The sequence below is a fragment of the Apium graveolens genome, unplaced genomic scaffold (genome assembly GCF_009905375.1).
Source record: "Apium graveolens cultivar Ventura unplaced genomic scaffold, ASM990537v1 ctg4465, whole genome shotgun sequence".
Taxonomy (NCBI): Eukaryota; Viridiplantae; Streptophyta; class Magnoliopsida; order Apiales; family Apiaceae; genus Apium; species Apium graveolens.
The window spans coordinates 56,926-74,359 of record NW_027418549.1 but is presented as its reverse complement, the minus strand read 5'-3'; the positions used below and the strand labels follow the sequence as shown (position 1 = coordinate 74,359).

At 36.7% G+C, this 17,434-nt stretch overlaps 2 protein-coding genes across 2 annotated transcripts; both read right to left on the bottom strand.

Moving 5' to 3' along the window:
• Window positions 1-519: 519 nt before the first annotated feature.
• Window positions 520-6,136, bottom strand: LOC141701876 (NADP-dependent malic enzyme, chloroplastic-like). Its single transcript, XM_074505491.1, has 20 exons — window positions 5,975-6,136; window positions 5,293-5,543; window positions 4,695-4,815; window positions 4,520-4,594; window positions 4,136-4,287; window positions 3,941-4,046; window positions 3,744-3,809; window positions 3,268-3,363; window positions 3,114-3,185; window positions 2,941-3,024; window positions 2,779-2,877; window positions 2,449-2,496; window positions 2,316-2,369; window positions 2,141-2,239; window positions 1,973-2,062; window positions 1,804-1,881; window positions 1,594-1,668; window positions 1,410-1,500; window positions 1,107-1,235; window positions 520-981 (listed from the first exon to the last, which is right to left on the bottom strand). The coding sequence occupies exons 1-20, from the start codon at window positions 6,002-6,004 to the stop codon at window positions 893-895; spliced, it is 1,905 nt and encodes a 634-aa protein (XP_074361592.1). The 5' UTR covers window positions 6,005-6,136; the 3' UTR covers window positions 520-892.
• A 1,422-nt stretch (window positions 6,137-7,558) lies between these two features.
• Window positions 7,559-16,412, bottom strand: LOC141701873 (ABC transporter G family member 29-like). Its single transcript, XM_074505489.1, has 23 exons — window positions 16,223-16,412; window positions 15,719-16,113; window positions 14,925-15,134; window positions 14,742-14,826; window positions 14,412-14,571; window positions 14,241-14,317; window positions 14,081-14,134; window positions 13,717-13,807; window positions 12,517-12,818; window positions 11,824-12,422; window positions 11,549-11,709; window positions 11,329-11,438; window positions 11,041-11,194; window positions 10,782-10,937; window positions 10,534-10,697; window positions 10,120-10,452; window positions 9,741-10,031; window positions 9,571-9,654; window positions 9,344-9,477; window positions 9,027-9,254; window positions 8,739-8,910; window positions 8,390-8,644; window positions 7,559-8,105 (listed from the first exon to the last, which is right to left on the bottom strand). Exons 2-23 carry the CDS (start codon window positions 16,108-16,110, stop codon window positions 7,833-7,835), a joined length of 4,485 nt encoding a protein of 1,494 aa, XP_074361590.1. The 5' UTR covers window positions 16,111-16,113; window positions 16,223-16,412; the 3' UTR covers window positions 7,559-7,832.
• Window positions 16,413-17,434: the final 1,022 nt, after the last annotated feature.

Genomic DNA, 17,434 nt, shown 5'->3' with positions numbered 1-17,434 from the left:
TAAATTAATATAAAAATCTGGATTTTGTTAATCTAATTAGAATATAAATAGATTTCAGAATATAAAAAGGAAAAAAAATGTTAAATGAATATGTATTTAAGTAGGATAAAGATTCTTATTTTGATTTATCTTTTTAACTTTTTTAAGTTGTTAATAGAAATTTAACTTTGTATTTATAATTTTGTATATAATTTTCGAAACTAAAAATATGTATTACATTTGTTTGACCAATGATCAAATACCGTAATATATTTATTATATGTAACAAGAGAAATTATGAGATTATTTTTTTAATAAAAAAATAAGTTTTAATGACATCCCTTTTAATTTATTTCTAATCTTTTTAAATATAGATAACCAAATACTCTTCAAAAGTATATGACATCATCAACACATATATAGTACTTAGTCAAGTCATTAGCAAAGATTCTATATTTATTTCTTTCTATATTTGTATAATCATCCTACAGAAGAAATACAGATAAAACATTCATACAGTTAAACCTCTACAAATAAATAGACGCGGGACCAATAAATTTTATTCATTTAACGAGATTAAAATATAACTCGATTTTCTTCGACATCTGAAACTTCGAGATCATCGGATCCAAATTATACATATTCTACTACTTTTCAGAAAATTCACCTGTCATGCATGCTCATTGGCATGCTAATAGATATGTTTTCCATCTACGATTTTATTAAGAAAGAATTACTACTAATCATCGAAAATTCTTCAAAGCTAAAGTTTTAAGCTGTTGGTTAGGGTAGCTACACCCCCACCAAGATTGTTCCTAATAAGTTACATAGCAACTTGAATAAAGGAAACAATGGAGAATATATGAAACACAACATGATGGTCTACAACATTGCAGTTCAGATTCTTCTGGAATCACCGGTAACTTCGATAACTAGGGCTGTACATACAGCTCTCTGCATAAGCTACAAGATCATGTGGTTGTGGGAGACGAGTAGCCAAACCTATGAAGCAATAACAAGTCAGAAGGGCACAGATTTTCGATTATTCCAGGCTCTCTTTCTTTTTTTCTCACAGGAAACAAACAAATATATAAATGCAATGCAATGATAGTACAAGTGCATCGTACCAAGTTCATATGCTTTGGCAGCCACCTTGGCAGCAATATGTGCAGAAATCTTTCTAATATTGGTAAATGGGGGAAATATGAGTCCCTTGTCACAGTTTTCTTGTGTAACCTCAGCTGCTAGAGCTTCAGCTGCAGCAAGAAGTCAATCACAGTGGAGATTGAATGAGTCGCAGGGAAATTGAAACGAAAACAAGGAATTTTAATTATAAGTACTCTCAATAAAACTGGTTCATGGTGGCTATTCTTTTTAGAACATACATATATAAAGCTGGGCTCATAAAAACAATAAGGCTATGAACTTACAGGCTGCCAGAAGCATGTCATCATGAACACGGATTGCACCCGATATGATCAAACCCAGACCAAATCCAGGGAATATATAGGCGTTGTTTGCCTAAATGAACAATAAAATAATATTGAACAAGTCATTAAAAAGTGATATATTAGTACTTAGTATTAACTTGAGTTAAATTAGATGATCAAAGACCTGTCCAGATGCATAAATTTTTCCATTATACTCAATTGGGTCGAATGGGCTTCCACTCGCATATATAGCACGGCCCTAAACAACAAAATGCATCACAGAAAATCAAAACTATCAGTCCATACTCCATAATCCAATCATCAAATTAACAATATAATAAATGATGTCAAAAAGCTTCTGCAATTGTGAAGTACAGATTCTGCACATCATTACCTTGCTCCATGTGTATGCTTCTTTGGCTGTACATTCTGATTGTGAAGTTGGGTTGGAAAGAGCGAAAATAACCGGTTTCTGCATGCACCAATTATTCACATCAAAGTTAGCTCTGTTAAATAATATATTTTTAGTATACAAACAACAAATTTAAATAATAACTACAAACCTCGTTTAAGGAAGCCATAGTCTCCACCACATCTTTAGTGAATGTTCGTCCCACACCCGATGATCCAATCAACACTGTAGGCTTGATTGCCTGATGATTCAGAACAAAAATATAAAGACTATAAAAATCAATATTTTTTAAACTCGGAAAAAGAGAGTCTCTTCAAACCTTCACAGCATCCACCAGTTCTCTAATAGGTTCATGTTCATGGGCCCACGGTTTCTTGAAATGCTGAAGTGATTCCAAGCGAGATCTGACAATCAAACCCTACACAAAGAAAAGACAGATAAAAATGTAGTTTGTTCCAGATTAAGAGAAAATGAATTGTACTCTGCTGCATTACCTTTGAGTCCACAAGAAAAATCTTCTTTCGAGCCTCTTCCAATGGGGTATCGGTCTGCATATATCATCAGTTTTAAACACTGCTGGAATCTAACTTTTTTGAACTTATAGACTTAGACTATGCAAAGTTTTACCTGCTTTGATATTTCAAGTGCTATGAGCTCTGCAATACCCGTGCCAGCCTGAAGCAACCAAGAGATGACTTAAGCAAATATAAGCATATTTATTAGAAGGGGAAACATATTTGTGGGGGTGGAAACAAGCTGATTTAAGGGGAAAAAATGCATCATCTTGAAGATACAAAGAAAGTTCTGAAGAAGAGCAAGATCTAGAGGAAGGTGCTCAGATAAGACTGAGGAAATGCTTTTGATTATTAATTTTTTTATTCACATTTTAGTGCCTAGTCTTTTTCGGCTAAAATATAATATCTAGAAATCTTTTTCACGATGGTAGTAAAGCCACACCTCGCCTGCTCCAAGGAACAGGAACTTCTGGTCAGCTAAGGTGCCACCAACTAGTTTTAGTGCTGCCATAACTCCTGCGAGTACCACAGAGGCCGTTCCCTGAAACAACATATGTAAGAAACATAATAAATCATTAAACACGCAGAGGGGCTCGTGGTATACCTGTATATCATCATTGAAAACAAGATGTGTAGCTCCATACTTTGCCAAAAGATCAAATGCATTATGGTTCGCGAAGTCTTCAAACTGAAAATGCATGGATTGGTATGTCAAATAATGTAAGAATTAAATGTCCAGATATTAATAACTAAAGCATGCAGTAATAAGTAACTAACCTGTATGAGGACTTTCTCTCCATAGTTTTGCTTAACTGCAGACATAAATTCATGTAGGAGTTCGGCATATTCCTGTTAAGAAGGAAGGTCACGTGGTTCAATAATTCAATCTCACCAAGACAACTCGCGGCAGAGAATGTCAAAAAATCATAACCTGGCCGGTTGCCCTTCTCTGCCTCAGCCCGATGTAGAACTCATCATTTAACAAATCCTCATTGTTTGTCCCCACATCAATCGTTACAGGCAAGCACTAAAGATGGTAAAAATACACTATAAGTGCCGTTTTTTATCTCTCTATTCAGGAACGGACAAAGAGAAAATGAAAAAAGCAAGGAAACAATGTTATAGCTAACTAAAACCACCAATGTGTATTCTCAATCTATGATGGCATTAGAACTTTCATCGACTTAATAGCAACTACAAATTACTGTTCAAAATTAACAATTATGTGATTCATGTGGTGCTTGAGTTTCAGAGTGATTTGATGCAGAAGTTGATAATGACAATAAAATGATTCATGTGGTGCTTGAGTTTCAGTGTGATTTGACGCAGAAGTTGATAATGACAAGAAAAGTAGTAATGTCCGCCATTCATTTAAAAAATGGTAACATTGGCCTAAAAAATACTTACAGAAGAGGGACGAATTCCGCCAAGCGCTGTATACAGAGCTAGTTTTCCTACAGGTATCCCCATACCCTGATAACATAGAAGTCTCAAGTCACACACATAAAAAGTTTTTGTCAATCAAAGCAATCCCTCGACTAGCTTTGCTTGAAACTTTGAACGATGAAGCATAACAATTGAGATGTCAACCAGATGTAGAATACCTGGCAACCAAGGTCCCCAAGTCCTAATATTCGCTCCCCGTCAGTGACAACAATGACTTGAATTTTCTTCTCAGGCCAATTCTTCAGCACTTCAAGAATTTTACCTCTGCAAAACATATGATCAGTAATCACTTCTAACAAGATAATGCAATATACAAGCTACTGTGTACATATACAGGGTAAGAATACACATACTTTTCCTTTAAACTGATAAAGAGACCCTGAGGGCGCCCTAAGATGCTCCCATATTTCTGACATGCCTCTCCGACGGTTGGAGTATAGACAATAGGCAGAAGCTCCTCCACATTTTCAATAAGAAGTTTATAGAACAGTCTCTCGTTGTGTTCCTACAATTAATGATAATAATTAAACATAAAAGTCTTTGGTACAACAAAATACAAAGAATTACATGGAAACAAGTCTATAACTTAACATTATTAATGAAGTCCACAAGCATTGAGATACACAACATAAGCAGCACTAATTGCAACAAAGGTCCAGTAAACTTATATATTTGGGCGACACTTTCTACTTACAAAAACATTTTACAGGGACTAATAGCTCTCTTAGACATTTTACCTGGTAATCCATCATAGCCATATATTTCTGCAGAGGCACTTGATAGTTACGTATACAGTTCATCAATTTCTTGACCTGATTGTAGACAAAAAAAAATTACAACTTTTACAACAGAAAAAAAGTAAGTGATGAACTACTTAAGGCTTTATGTGCCTCTTAGCTCATCGTTAATTACCTGGAGGTCTTGACTGGCAACAACTGGAGGAAGAAGTCCGCGAAGATAATGAGCATCCCTCTCTTTCTCACTAAAGGCAAGCCCTTTGTTGTGGTGAGGATCCCGCAGCAATGAGTACCCACTACAAAAATAATCTCATTAGCTAAATCATCTTCACCTTTAGTCACTTAAAACAAATTCGCTTGAACAAACAATAACTTAACTTGATCACAATCTCTTAAAGGCTCCGCAAACCCTAAATTTTAGCTCACTTACATAATAAAGATATTGACTCAAATTTACAGCCAAATAGCACTTAAATTTGAAGAATAAGACGACAGTAATTATTACTCCATGTCTACCACATTAATTTAACAAAAGGCCTAAATTCAAGATCACCATGTCCAAAGGTGAATGACTGAATAATTGAATATACACAATATGAATATACACTTAAATCTCCATAAATGAATATCAAACAAATACTCTTAGACCAGAGAATATTATTCATTCATCGAGATTAAAAAATACATTGTCCCTATTATATTCGCACCAAAATAAATTATTCATTCGACAAACTTATATAAACATAATTCATATCAAATCAATACTAATTTACCTAGCAACCGAGACGGTCCAAGGAGTGATATTTTGTTCTTCGGTGGCGCTATCCTCACCGTAAACATCCTCAACACCACCTCCAACGCTAGCTTTCGAGTCCGATTCGATCACAGGAGCAGCTGATTTTAAATTAGTCTCCATCAAAACGGCAGCGTTTCGATCTCCGCTCGAACTCGATGAAACCACCACTAAAGGAGCTGAAACTCGCCTTTGCATATAGCTTCTGGATATTCCGATCACCGGATTGTACTATCGACGTCATCATAAGCACACATTACATACAGATCAAAGTTAACTGGAAGCAATTAATTAAAACAGGTGCACGTGTATATAGATCACATGAGGAGAGAGAGGGAGAGAGAGATCAGAGAGAGGGAGAGAAAAAACGAGAAAGAGATGACAGAGAGAGAGAGAGAGAGCGGAAGAGAGAGGGAGAGAGGGAGAGGGAGAGAGGGAAGGACAGAGAGAGAGAGAGAGGGCAATAGAGAGAGGGAGAGAGAGAAGGAGAGAAAGAAAGAGAGAGAGAGAGAGAGAGAGAGAGAGAGAGAGAGAGAGAGAGAGAGAGAGAGAGAGAGAGAGAGAGAGGGAGAGAGAAAACGAGAAAGAGATGAAAAAGAGAGAGAGAGAGCGCGGAAGAGAGAGAGGGAGAGGGAGAGAGAGAGGGGGGGGGAGAGAGATACCATAAAAGTGCTTCCATTGAGAGACATCATGGTGAAACGTGAGCTGAAGACACGACGGCGCCGGAGAATTAGACGTTAACTGCACCGACTCGCCGCCGTGAGAGAAAGAGAAAAAGAAATGACGGCGAAGCTTCTCAGCTTATTTATACTATGCGGAGATGGTAGCCAAGATACAAATTCAGTCAAATTTACTTTAATACCCTTAATGAAATGAAAAACATGTTGATGAACGGCTGTGATTGAAAGTTTGGTTTTGTCAAACGTGGGGTTTCATTACTTTATTTGTTTAGGAAGTGTTTGGCGTGACTTACAAGAGGAGGAAAGTTGACAGAGGTTGGGAAATGGTTACAATGTGAGAAGCAACACCGCAAGGCTCAATTCCGTTCCAGTTTTAATTGACCTTCGAAAAATTATTATTATCGTAGTTTAACTTTATAAATAATTTTGAATCGATCGTATAAATTTCGTCCAAAAATTCTTGAATTTTATCTGCAATATTGGGCTTATTCTCAGGTATGGTCTTTGAACATGATGTTAATTGGACTAGATTCGAAAATCGAAAATTTGAATTAATCTACAAGTAGTCTGCTTGAGCATATACTTGAGATAAATATATATTTCAGTGACCATACTTTCTTTTATTTATTCGGATATTCTCTCTTCAAATCTTTAGGTGTTATTGTCTAAGTTTTCGGGACCATTACGCATGACTTTCGGTTAGATGATAAACTTTATTATACGAAGGAAACTTTTTTTTTTATCTCGGTACAATCTTGTTTCGAGATTTTATATCTCTTCGACAAAAAAATATAATTTAATTTTAGCTAATTTTGTATTTCATAATTATTATAAGGGTCCCTATCCACGGCCATAGTTGGATAGGGACCACTTACAACCAACAAATCAGGACCATTGAAGTAAAAACCGAATGGCTAGGATCCGCTATAAGCTAAAGAAAGAGGCAATTTGAACATTAAAAATTGGGAGCCTAACCAACAATGAAACATTGCGGAATGCGCAATATTTCCTGTGCATGGCAACATCCCGTAATATTTTATTGCGGAAGTCAAGACCCGCATTGAAACATTGCCTTCCCCGCAATGTTTCATTGCTATGGGTTGGCTGACTGTCCCCCAACCCACATTGGCTCCTGATTATTTCCCATATTATAAATATAATCATATAGACGTGTAGTTATAGGAGGGGGGTGAACCACTTTGTTAGGTAGGCAGTAAATCGGTGCAAGTAGGGTTACAAATCTACAGTTGTTGCTTTTAGAAACCTATACAAATAGTGACTTGCATCTGGACTGGGGACCCGATCGCGATCGTATCGGGTCAATTTTGGACAAATTAATATCATAAAATTGAATATATTAAGTATGAAGTATACAAATTTTATTAACGGATTACTTTTAAATTATTTTAAATTAATCGAATCGTGTTTGGATCGTTTCTAATTTTATTTCAATAAATCGAATTACGAATCGGGTCAATTGATATCGTATTCGAAACGTTGGTTCATATAATAATACGACCGATTATAATTGATATCGTCATTGATGATGTCAGAAAATTCATGAAATTAAATTAATACGAATATATAATCTCGAATGGAGAACTCGGATTTCAATATAATTCTCCATCAGGTCTTACAATGAATCCTCAAGACCTCAACTAAACAATATGCTAGCTAACATCTACTTAATATTTTGCTTCATATTAACATGCACAACACTTGACACTTACAAATTACAACTCAACTAACTATTATGAACCCTATTTCTTCCATATCTAAACAATAACAATATACACTCAGTCACAGACCTCTGTTTGATCTGCACAAATACTCAGTTCATCTACCTTGTCTGGAAGTTCAATGTTTTAAGGCAGTAAGCATACAAGAACGCGAAAAACACCGTAAAACCTACCAGTACCACAGCCACTGGCGCCATGAAATCAGACTCATAGCCATAATGGTTTTTCACATACCATTTGATTGTTGGTTTAGTCGACATTCCTGGAACTGTAATGGTGTCTGTTACGTCGCCATACTGTGATACGATTAATCCATAGACGGTCCATGCCACGGGGCAGATGTAGTAGTACCATATCCACCATTTCGGGATTTTCTGTTAATTTTTTGAAAATCGCAAAATGTAAAGTTAGTATCGAAGGCTACAGTCTTAGGAGTTGAGAGTGTACATTTTTATATACGCGAAAATAGAATTTAAACGTCATTATAGAAAAGTTTTCTGTAGTGGCCTTTAAGGACTTGAGAGTGTACATTTTTATATACGGGGAAAGAGAATTTAAACGTCATTATAGAAAAGTTTTCTGTAGTGGCCTTTAGAAAGTCCCAGGCCTTTATATGTTTGGTGTTTTTTTTAAGTTAAAAGAAGTGGAAGTAACATACTGGTTTAGGGATGAAGAAACCGGAGAAGAGATTAAAGAGCGAATAAAAAGCAGCTGCAAAAATGGCTGCTACTTGCTGGTTTGGCGTAATTGATACAGTCATCATTCCGTAGTAAGTGAAGTAGAGGAAGGAGAAAAATGTGACGAAGAAGAACCAGAAGAATTTTGCAGCTGTCCATTCAAAGCACACCATTGCATACACTATAAGAGTATAGTATGTGGTTTGGACAAGCACATATGGTATCTCTACAAATACCTGCATCGATGAAGCCTCGTGAGTCGTGATTATAAGGCCTGAATGGTTTTACTGATAATTTGAAAGATGACATTGTAAAGGTTTAGATGTTTACCTGTGATAAGGCATAAGGAATTGCAGAGTACATTCCAGCTGCTCTTTCTCGATAAAATACTGTTCTTTCTACTGCAACGATTGGTTGTACCGTTGAGCAATTGTTAATTCCCACAAATAGTACAGCTGAATACATGGCACCGATGATCACTGAGAGATCGGTGCTGCTGTTCCTGTAACATAAAATGAAATGGAGTGAATTAATGAAGAGAATAAGAGATATTACCTTTGATGCAAAGGCATTATGCTAGATTATTAGTTTAGAGTTTACGGAGAAATGAAGACTGACCTTTTGGTGCCAACTTTCCAGAAAATTGTTCCCACCATGAGTGCAGCAGCCAAGGTGAAAAAGTATCGAACAAGATTGTAATCAGGACTTCTCCAATAACTAACCCATTGTTTCCATAAGCAAGACTTGAATTGTCCCCATGTTGGCTGAGAATACTCTGTAGCAAAATAAAGGTCTTTGGCCCCTGCAGGTGGGATGCTCAACTCCTTCACTAAAGCCTGGTTCCTTCTGCTTATAGAAACACGAATCAGTTAGACCGGAGACATGATACTACACCCCCTCAACACATTACTAATGCTATTAAATTTTCGACTTACTGATGCAGGGCTGATGATCTGTAATGCTCGGCAAAATCCATCCCAAGTCGACGTTCTGCAGCAACTGAACTCACTTCTAGCATCCATGTTGCAGGATTGTATTTTTCTTTGATTTTCGGGACACCAGGAATCACCTTCATAGATTGTGAAAATCCACCCAGTTTTCCATTAAACTAACAAGTATACTAATATCCAATTAATTTATAGAATTTCAAAACAACTGGTACCTCAAAATATTCTATAACTTTGTGAGAATTGTTGCCTAATGGTCCTGAGTATATCACCTGTCCTCCTCTTTTCATAAGCAGCAGCTGATGCACGAAAATATGATAATATAAGAAATTGGGAGAGATGTGCAGGCTAGGGGTAGATGAAGAATTCATATTCGTTATTGTACCTCATCAAAAGCTTCAAATATGTCGATGCTAGGCTGATGAATTGTGCAAACAACAGTTCTTCCAGTGTCCACTGTGTTTCTAACAGTCCTCATGACAATGGCTGCTGCTCTTGCATCAAGACCAGAAGTCGGTTCATCCATGAAGATGATAGACGGATTAGCAACGAGCTCAACTGCAATTGTCAACCTCTTTCTCTGTTCTGTAGACAAACCACTGACTCCTGGAAGTCCTACAATAGCATCCTTGAGGTCATCCAGTTCAACCAGCTCGATCACTTGTTCCACGAAAATCTTACAGCAAAAAAGAAGATATAGTGGTTTAGTTTTCAAGAACCTAACGTAAAAAATCTTAATGTGGCATGAACTGTTATATGCTTACCATCTTTTCTTCCTTGCTAATTTCTTTGGGGAGTCGAAGGAAAGCTGAATAAATCAATGATTCCTGAATCGTGATTTGGGGCGAGTGGATATCATTCTGTTCACAATATCCAGAGATTCGGGCAAACGTTTCTTGCTTCTTTGGAAATCCAGAAATCTTGATATCACCTTCAACATAACCACCTGTCTTTCTTCCAGACAGAACATCCATTAATGTTGTCTTTCCAGCCCCACTAACTCCCATCAGTGCAGTCAGGACTCCAGGCCTAAATGCACCTGTTACTTCCTGAAGCAACTGCAGTCTATCCTCGTTCACGCCTTGGTCCTTCATCTCCTGCAGAAAAGTTAACAAACTTTCAGCATTGCAACCATGTTACTACATGTTACAGTAATGGTTAATAGAGAGGATTCAAACCTGAGGCATATCAACAAAGTAATTCACTTTATCGAAGGACATAGCAAGGGGAGTGAATGGAAGAACCATCCCTCTTTTGGGAGAAACACCTGCAGCAGCCTCAAGCCTGGCATCTTCATTTCGACTGAGTCCTCTACTGGACATCCTCTGAAGTGCCATTTCCCCTAAAAACATCTGACAATTTAGAAAAATGGAATTCTTTTTCGACAGTAATGAATGTCATATACTTGTTCATTCAGAAGTCTTACTAGTATTATTTCCATCAGATTTCGATAAAGATTTTGTAAGTGATTCAGCTCCCCTAGAACTGCCTTTAAGTCTTTGTGATTCTGCAGATTCTTCCTGGCTAGCTTTCATCTCCATGGCTGTCTCTTTGGATATTATAGCTTGTTTAGTTTCAAGAGCTGACATAAGAACAGGACCGAAAAGATTAGCTTCAATGCAATGTAAGAAATCAACAATCCATGTCTATGGACTACGATATTGAAAAATATAGTCAAAACTTACGGTTTAGGTACATGAGAGAAAAGGTGAACAAAATGTTGAGGAGAACTGCAAAACCGAAAAGAGCTGCTGCACCTATCCAAACCCAATTTTGGTTTTGATAGATATCCAAGTTCTTCAACACCGCCAGTCCCAATCTAGTAGTGTTATCCGAGCCCTACAAATGTATAACATCAGTTAACAAACTTGTTTTTGCAGTAGCATTTCTGCATTTATTTTAACTGAAGAGAACAATTTTTACAACACGGACTTTAAACTCAAACAAGTACGAGAAGTGGATGAACAACATACCAGTTTATTCATCCATCTCGGAGCATACAATTCATTAACAGCCAAGGCATTGTAACCGTAAGTCAGAGGTGAAACCCAATAGCCCCACTCCCACCAATTTGGAATTTCATCTGTCAAAGGAAGCAGAATTTTGTGAGTTATAATAATCTCGCAGTTGTCTTCACAAAGTTCAAGCTACAAAATCTGATTCTGTCCAACTAAGTTTACGTAGTTTACTTACTTTTAGGTAGGATGAAACCGCCCAAGAGAAATACAAGAAGTAGCACAAGTGCACCTCCAGTGTTTGCAATGATCATGGTTCTGCAAACTCCAGAAATGAGCCTAAAAACCCCAGCAGCCATTTGTTGGATAAGAAATATCAGCAGAAATTGCTTGAAGAACCTGAGAACGTCAACAGAATACACTCTTATTTCACATTTTTTGTCGAATAATAGCAATATAGCATTCAGCAGTACTTAATAATTATCATTGTATGAATGGATAGTTAGTAGTTACCTGCTGCCTTCCGGGGCGAAGCCAATAGTGTAGTACGTTACGACCATCCAAACAGTAGTTTCGACAAAAGAGATTGGTACTCTGAGCAAAAAATTTGGAAGTGTAAAAGTCCAGGGAGGGTGAAAGAGAAGGTCTCTCTGCTTGTAAAAGACAGGAAGTCTCTGTATGGTCATAGAGAGTTCAGCAAAACCGTTAAACATATTGATGACCATGGCGAATAAAAGGGCACCAACATAAACTCCACCATCATTTTCAGTATTAGTGTTGAGTTCTGTCCTTAAAAACACGGTTGCTGCAATTATTGCCACAATGATGATTTGGACAGTCTTGAAGATATAAACAAAAGAGTTTCTCTGTATCAGAAGCCATTCTTTGTCGAATGAGGCCTTCAGGAGATCCATCTTAGGGACCAAGTACTTCTTGAACACGAGAGCTGCATCGTGGCTTCTGGTCTTGTCGTATGGTACTGCCACTTCATTTTCAAGTCTCAGGCCTACGTGAAAACGCTTGAACCGGTTGGCAAATTCTGTCACTGAAATGTATCTGTATTCTCTTGATTTGTCCGCCCAATATTGTTCCTGGTCCTTTCTTGAAGTAACCTGTGTCCATTACACATGTTCAGTATCTTATCAAAATAAAAGTTATGGATTAACATTCACAAAATTTACTGATTTTTTAATATCAAGCAGCTACCTCTTGCAAGAAGTCAGCTGTTCCTTTTCGTTCTGGACACTTGAACCCACAGCTCTCAAAGAATTCAACAATGTGTACTCTCGGGCCATGGTAAACAATGCGGCCCTCAGATAAAAGGATGATATCATCAAAAAGGTCGAACGTCTCAGGGGCTGGCTGAAGGAGGGACATTAGTAAGGTGCCTTCAGTTAAGTGGACAATTTGTTGCAAGCACTTGACAATTTGGAACGTCGTAGAGCTGTCCAAACCCGTAGAAATTTCATCCATAAACAGTGTCTTACAAGGTCCAACAATCATTTCTCCTATAAAGAAGATCATAGACAGTAAAAAATTTAATTCTCATATTTTGCAGTCCACAACTTCATGTAAACTATACATTCTTAACCCCGTACTTAAAGAATTCTGCGTCTGTCAAGTAATGAGTCCAACTATTTGATTCATGCAGCAGTAACTTAAGACTTATACATTGTAGAACTGCAGCACTTTACAAATTATAGGTAACTTTACGCGGAGTAATCTATAAGAGAATGCTTCTGTTTTTTACGCAGAAACTACCAGTGAAAAAAACTGGTTTAGGTCATAAACATTTGTGTAGTAAATGATAAAGTTTTGACACGGGCTGAAGATGTTCACATACTCTACAAAGAACAGCAGGGACCATACAGGTGTATAACATTATCACAGCTACGTCACACTTACATAATGATTGATTCATCTAGAGGCACTAAAACAAATAATGACAGGGTTGTTTTGCATACAAGTAGAGTAGTTGTTAAGATAGAAACTAATCTGTGTAAAATTATCAGGGTGACCCAGTGCACTTTATTTGGTTTGGCTACTGTCTCTCTTAATTGTCTTTGTTTCTTTGATTTTCTTGTAACCATTCAAATTAATGTCTGACTAAACAACCTTGCTATCTTTATGTCACCTTCAATGAACAGACAGACGCGAATTTTCACACTTCATTCTCTGGAGATAATGAGACTGATGGGGTTGGTCCAAATGTTAAGAATAAGTCAGCAACATCATTTTCTTCACCAATTCTATATTGAATTTTTTTCTGACTAATCAAAATTCCATGATTGTTGAAAAGTTGTTTGGTTCTCTTAATCCATTATACAGAACGACAATCGACAAACAGGAAGACCTCCTGATATTCCTCGATGAATATCAGGAGGTAAATAAAATCAGGTTAATTACCTGTTGTTACTCTCTTCTTCTGACCTCCTGAGATACCTCGAATCATGTCATCCCCAACGATAGTATCTCGACAAACATCAAGTCCAAGTATCTGCATTGGTTGGTAATAAAAGGTCCAAATAAGACTTCATTTTCCTTGTTAGGTGAAGAGATTTTCAAACAATATTACAATTAGTCTGTAATTTTATATAAACCCCTTGTTGCATTTGATTGCAAAAGGACAAGAGCTTAACGGTCTGCTATTATACAAAAAAGAGTTGTTCGCCAACAAAAGGAAACAAACAGTGATAGAGGGCCCTTCTTACAGACATGCTCCATGCTTATTAAGATAATGTTGAGTTCAGTTTGAAGCTCTCAGACTTACCCTTAATGTGTAATCAGTAAACAAGCTGCTTTCGACCCCTTCAATTGAAGTCGCCTAGATAAGAAGTAAAACGAGTCTATTAACAAAATGGCACAAATTTACGCGTTTTAATGTCATTTACACACATTACTAATGAGATCATTTGTTAAGAAGTTTATACCTTCATGAACAGATCAATCTCAGCTTCAGGGAAAATCCCAGCATCCTTTTCTCGTCTTGCTAACTCAGTCAGGAGTTCTACACATTATTTACCGATAAATTTAGACATCAAGATAATGATTTAAAACTCCGACAATTGTCAGTTTACAGTTTGGTTAAAGAACTTAAGTACCATATCTGGATCCAACACCCTGACATCTAGCAGAGAAATCCAGAGTTTCTTTCACTGTCATTTCTCCGACATGAACATCATTTTGGCTAATGTAGGCCGATGTCTTCTGTGGCACAAACTCCTTAAGCTTGTGACCATTGTATGTGATTTCTCCTCTAACCTGTTTATCATAGTTAGTCAGATAAATTTAATTAGTTAAGTGCACAATACTCTCGCAACACATAGCAAGTAGATACTTGACCATAACGTCAAATACATCATTAGAATATCCTATCCATATTAGTAAGCACCAATCAAGTCAACAAAAGTAGCTTGCAAATTGGAACAGACCTTCAAGCTAGAGTCCAGTTTTCCAGCCAAAGCCAGCAGAAGAGTTGTTTTCCCGGAAGACGGTGGGCCTAACAGTAGGGTCATCCTGTAATTTCGGCAAAAAACATATATAACACATCACTTTCTACATACCAGTTGCATACTTGCATGATTAAAAGTGTAACATTATAATATTCTACATACCTTGATGGCTTAATAATACCAGAAGCATCTTTAAGAATGGTGAGCCTTGTTTTCTCAGCCAGACTAATTCCAAAAACACTCAGAGCCGATTCAAAAATGTTGCGAACGGTGTTAGGTAATGTCGGAAGTGCTCTGTCTCCGATGAAACAATCTGCTTCTATTGTCAGATGCTCATACCTGACTTCTACTGTCGGAAGTGTTATTCCAACTCTGCAATTTTCACCTCAAAATATTAATTAAATGATAACAAATTAACTACTTGATTTAGTAGTTGTACTTGCTTTAACTAAACTTGATTAAGCTAAAACCCAAAATGCAGTATTTTAATGTCAAAAGTCCACTTTGCATAGCCTGCATGAAACTTGTATTAAGGTGATATAGTCTGTTTAAAGCCTTAAGGTAGTAGGGGAAAACCCGAACAAGATCTTATACTCTTTAACAATATAATCATTTATCCCTAATAAAAAAAATTATTTACATTCTAGTAACTTTCGGTGATCGGAAAGGATATTATGTATAAACCATGAATGACATTTTCTCGTGCCCCGAAAACTGATTTCGACTAAAATTCCTTAAACTCGAGAGCGGCCGCCCTGTATTAGGTGAACAATGCTTACATAATTTCTGCTCAAAAACTGAAAGAGGCCTCTGTCATGACATATGTTTACGAATGTTTCACGAAATGTATCTTAAAAATAGGATTTAAATATATAAGTAAACTTCTCAACTGTATAAAAGTAGTTAACCTAATAAAAATATGAAATTAAATAATTAGTATGATGATGAACACGTACTTGTCAACTCTGTCTCTGAGCTTCATCAGAAACCTCTCATTATCTTCTTCTGCAACCTTAAACAGCTTATCAATGAACTGTTGTTTATCATCAACCCCGAGTTTTCGAACATCGACTTCCTTATGAAACGCATCCTGGTTTCTCGAATCTGCATTATAATTTTTCATAATAGTAGTTCTTAACCTATCATAAGTTGGCAGTTTCTCTAATGCAGCCCATCTTAAGGCCTCTTCATCATCATCCGCAGCTCGGCTACTCCTTCGCATGCTCCCGAACACGTCTTCCACGCCTAAACTCGCCGCGGCTCGGCTCACACTCCTGCTCACGCTCCTGCTCATGCTCCGGCTAGTTCTCCTCTCCGAATGTTGCCTGCCTGCTTTTTCTTCCTCCATTTTCTGAAAAATTTACGAGAAATATCGATACGTTTAGTACTAGTCAGCTCAGCTACATGCATGACAAAAACATGAATTGAAGACAAGAATAATGAACATTATGTGAAATTACTTGTGATTGAGAGAAAGAGGAGAAGTTGAGTTGATTTGTTGTAGCAGGTTGTGTGTTTTTTAACACAAATGTAAGGTGTGGGGTTGGTGGAATGTTGAAAGTGTTACTTATTTTTTCAAAGATTTGTAGAAAGAGTTTGATATTTTGACCTTTCTCTCTTGGCTTGTGAAAGAGAGAAGGAAGATGTAGGTGGAAAGAATTGGTGTGTTTTATTGTTTATATATAGGGATGGCCGGATCACACGTATACAAGAACGGCTTTTGAGACAATTTCTACATATCCCGAATAACTCAACCGGACATGACTATAAGAACCTATCATCTAAGGTTTTAGTATTGAGTAACCGCGGTGTTAAGAAAAATCTCAATAGGATCAAATATTAAACACTCCCTTCACCCCAAAACTCATTTATGAGTTGGAGAGGGGAGCCTAAGCTCTTAAGTAACCAGTTAATCTAAAAACTTAAGATATTAGAGTAAGATCCAATTGGATCATATATTTAACATTTAGCTTCAATTTCAAGTTAATTCACGAATTTAAGTAGGGGTCTTTTACAAGAGCGAGCGATAAAAAAAGCCAATTTTAATAAGAAAATGACAAAACTAGCCGGTTCGAAAAAATTGCCTAATTTTAACGGATATGATACGCATTTGAGAATAGAATAATATATATTACACATTCGTTACAGGAGTAATCTGTATTATATATTTAATTTTACTGAATACCCAAATATGGACGCAGTAATATACTGTGTAAGCATTCTTAAAATGCTTAATCAACTTTAAGAGGCATTCACGTAACGCGTATTTTGAGTACAATACAGGAAACTACATACTGGATAATACAATATTTTTAGATTTTCCTAATTTTAGTTTATAGTTTCATAATATTTTTTTAAAATTTTTATTGGATAAAGTTTTTATATTTGAATTTTATTCAGAAAAAAATATTATTAAATTATATTTTATCAAAATTTCGAAATACGTGCAAATAGTGCACGTATATGTCCCGATTCCGATGGAACGGAGGGAGTACTTTTAAAACTACCTCGTGCTAAATTTGAGTACTGCGGTTGCACACAGTGTTCAAACAAATCAAGTGTCCACAGCCTTGAATATGAATGAGAGAATGGTGATGCAAATTGCAACATGACCCCTAGTCAATTTGTTCGCCTCCTTATTTCTATCCACAAACTAGTACTCTAGTAGGAGT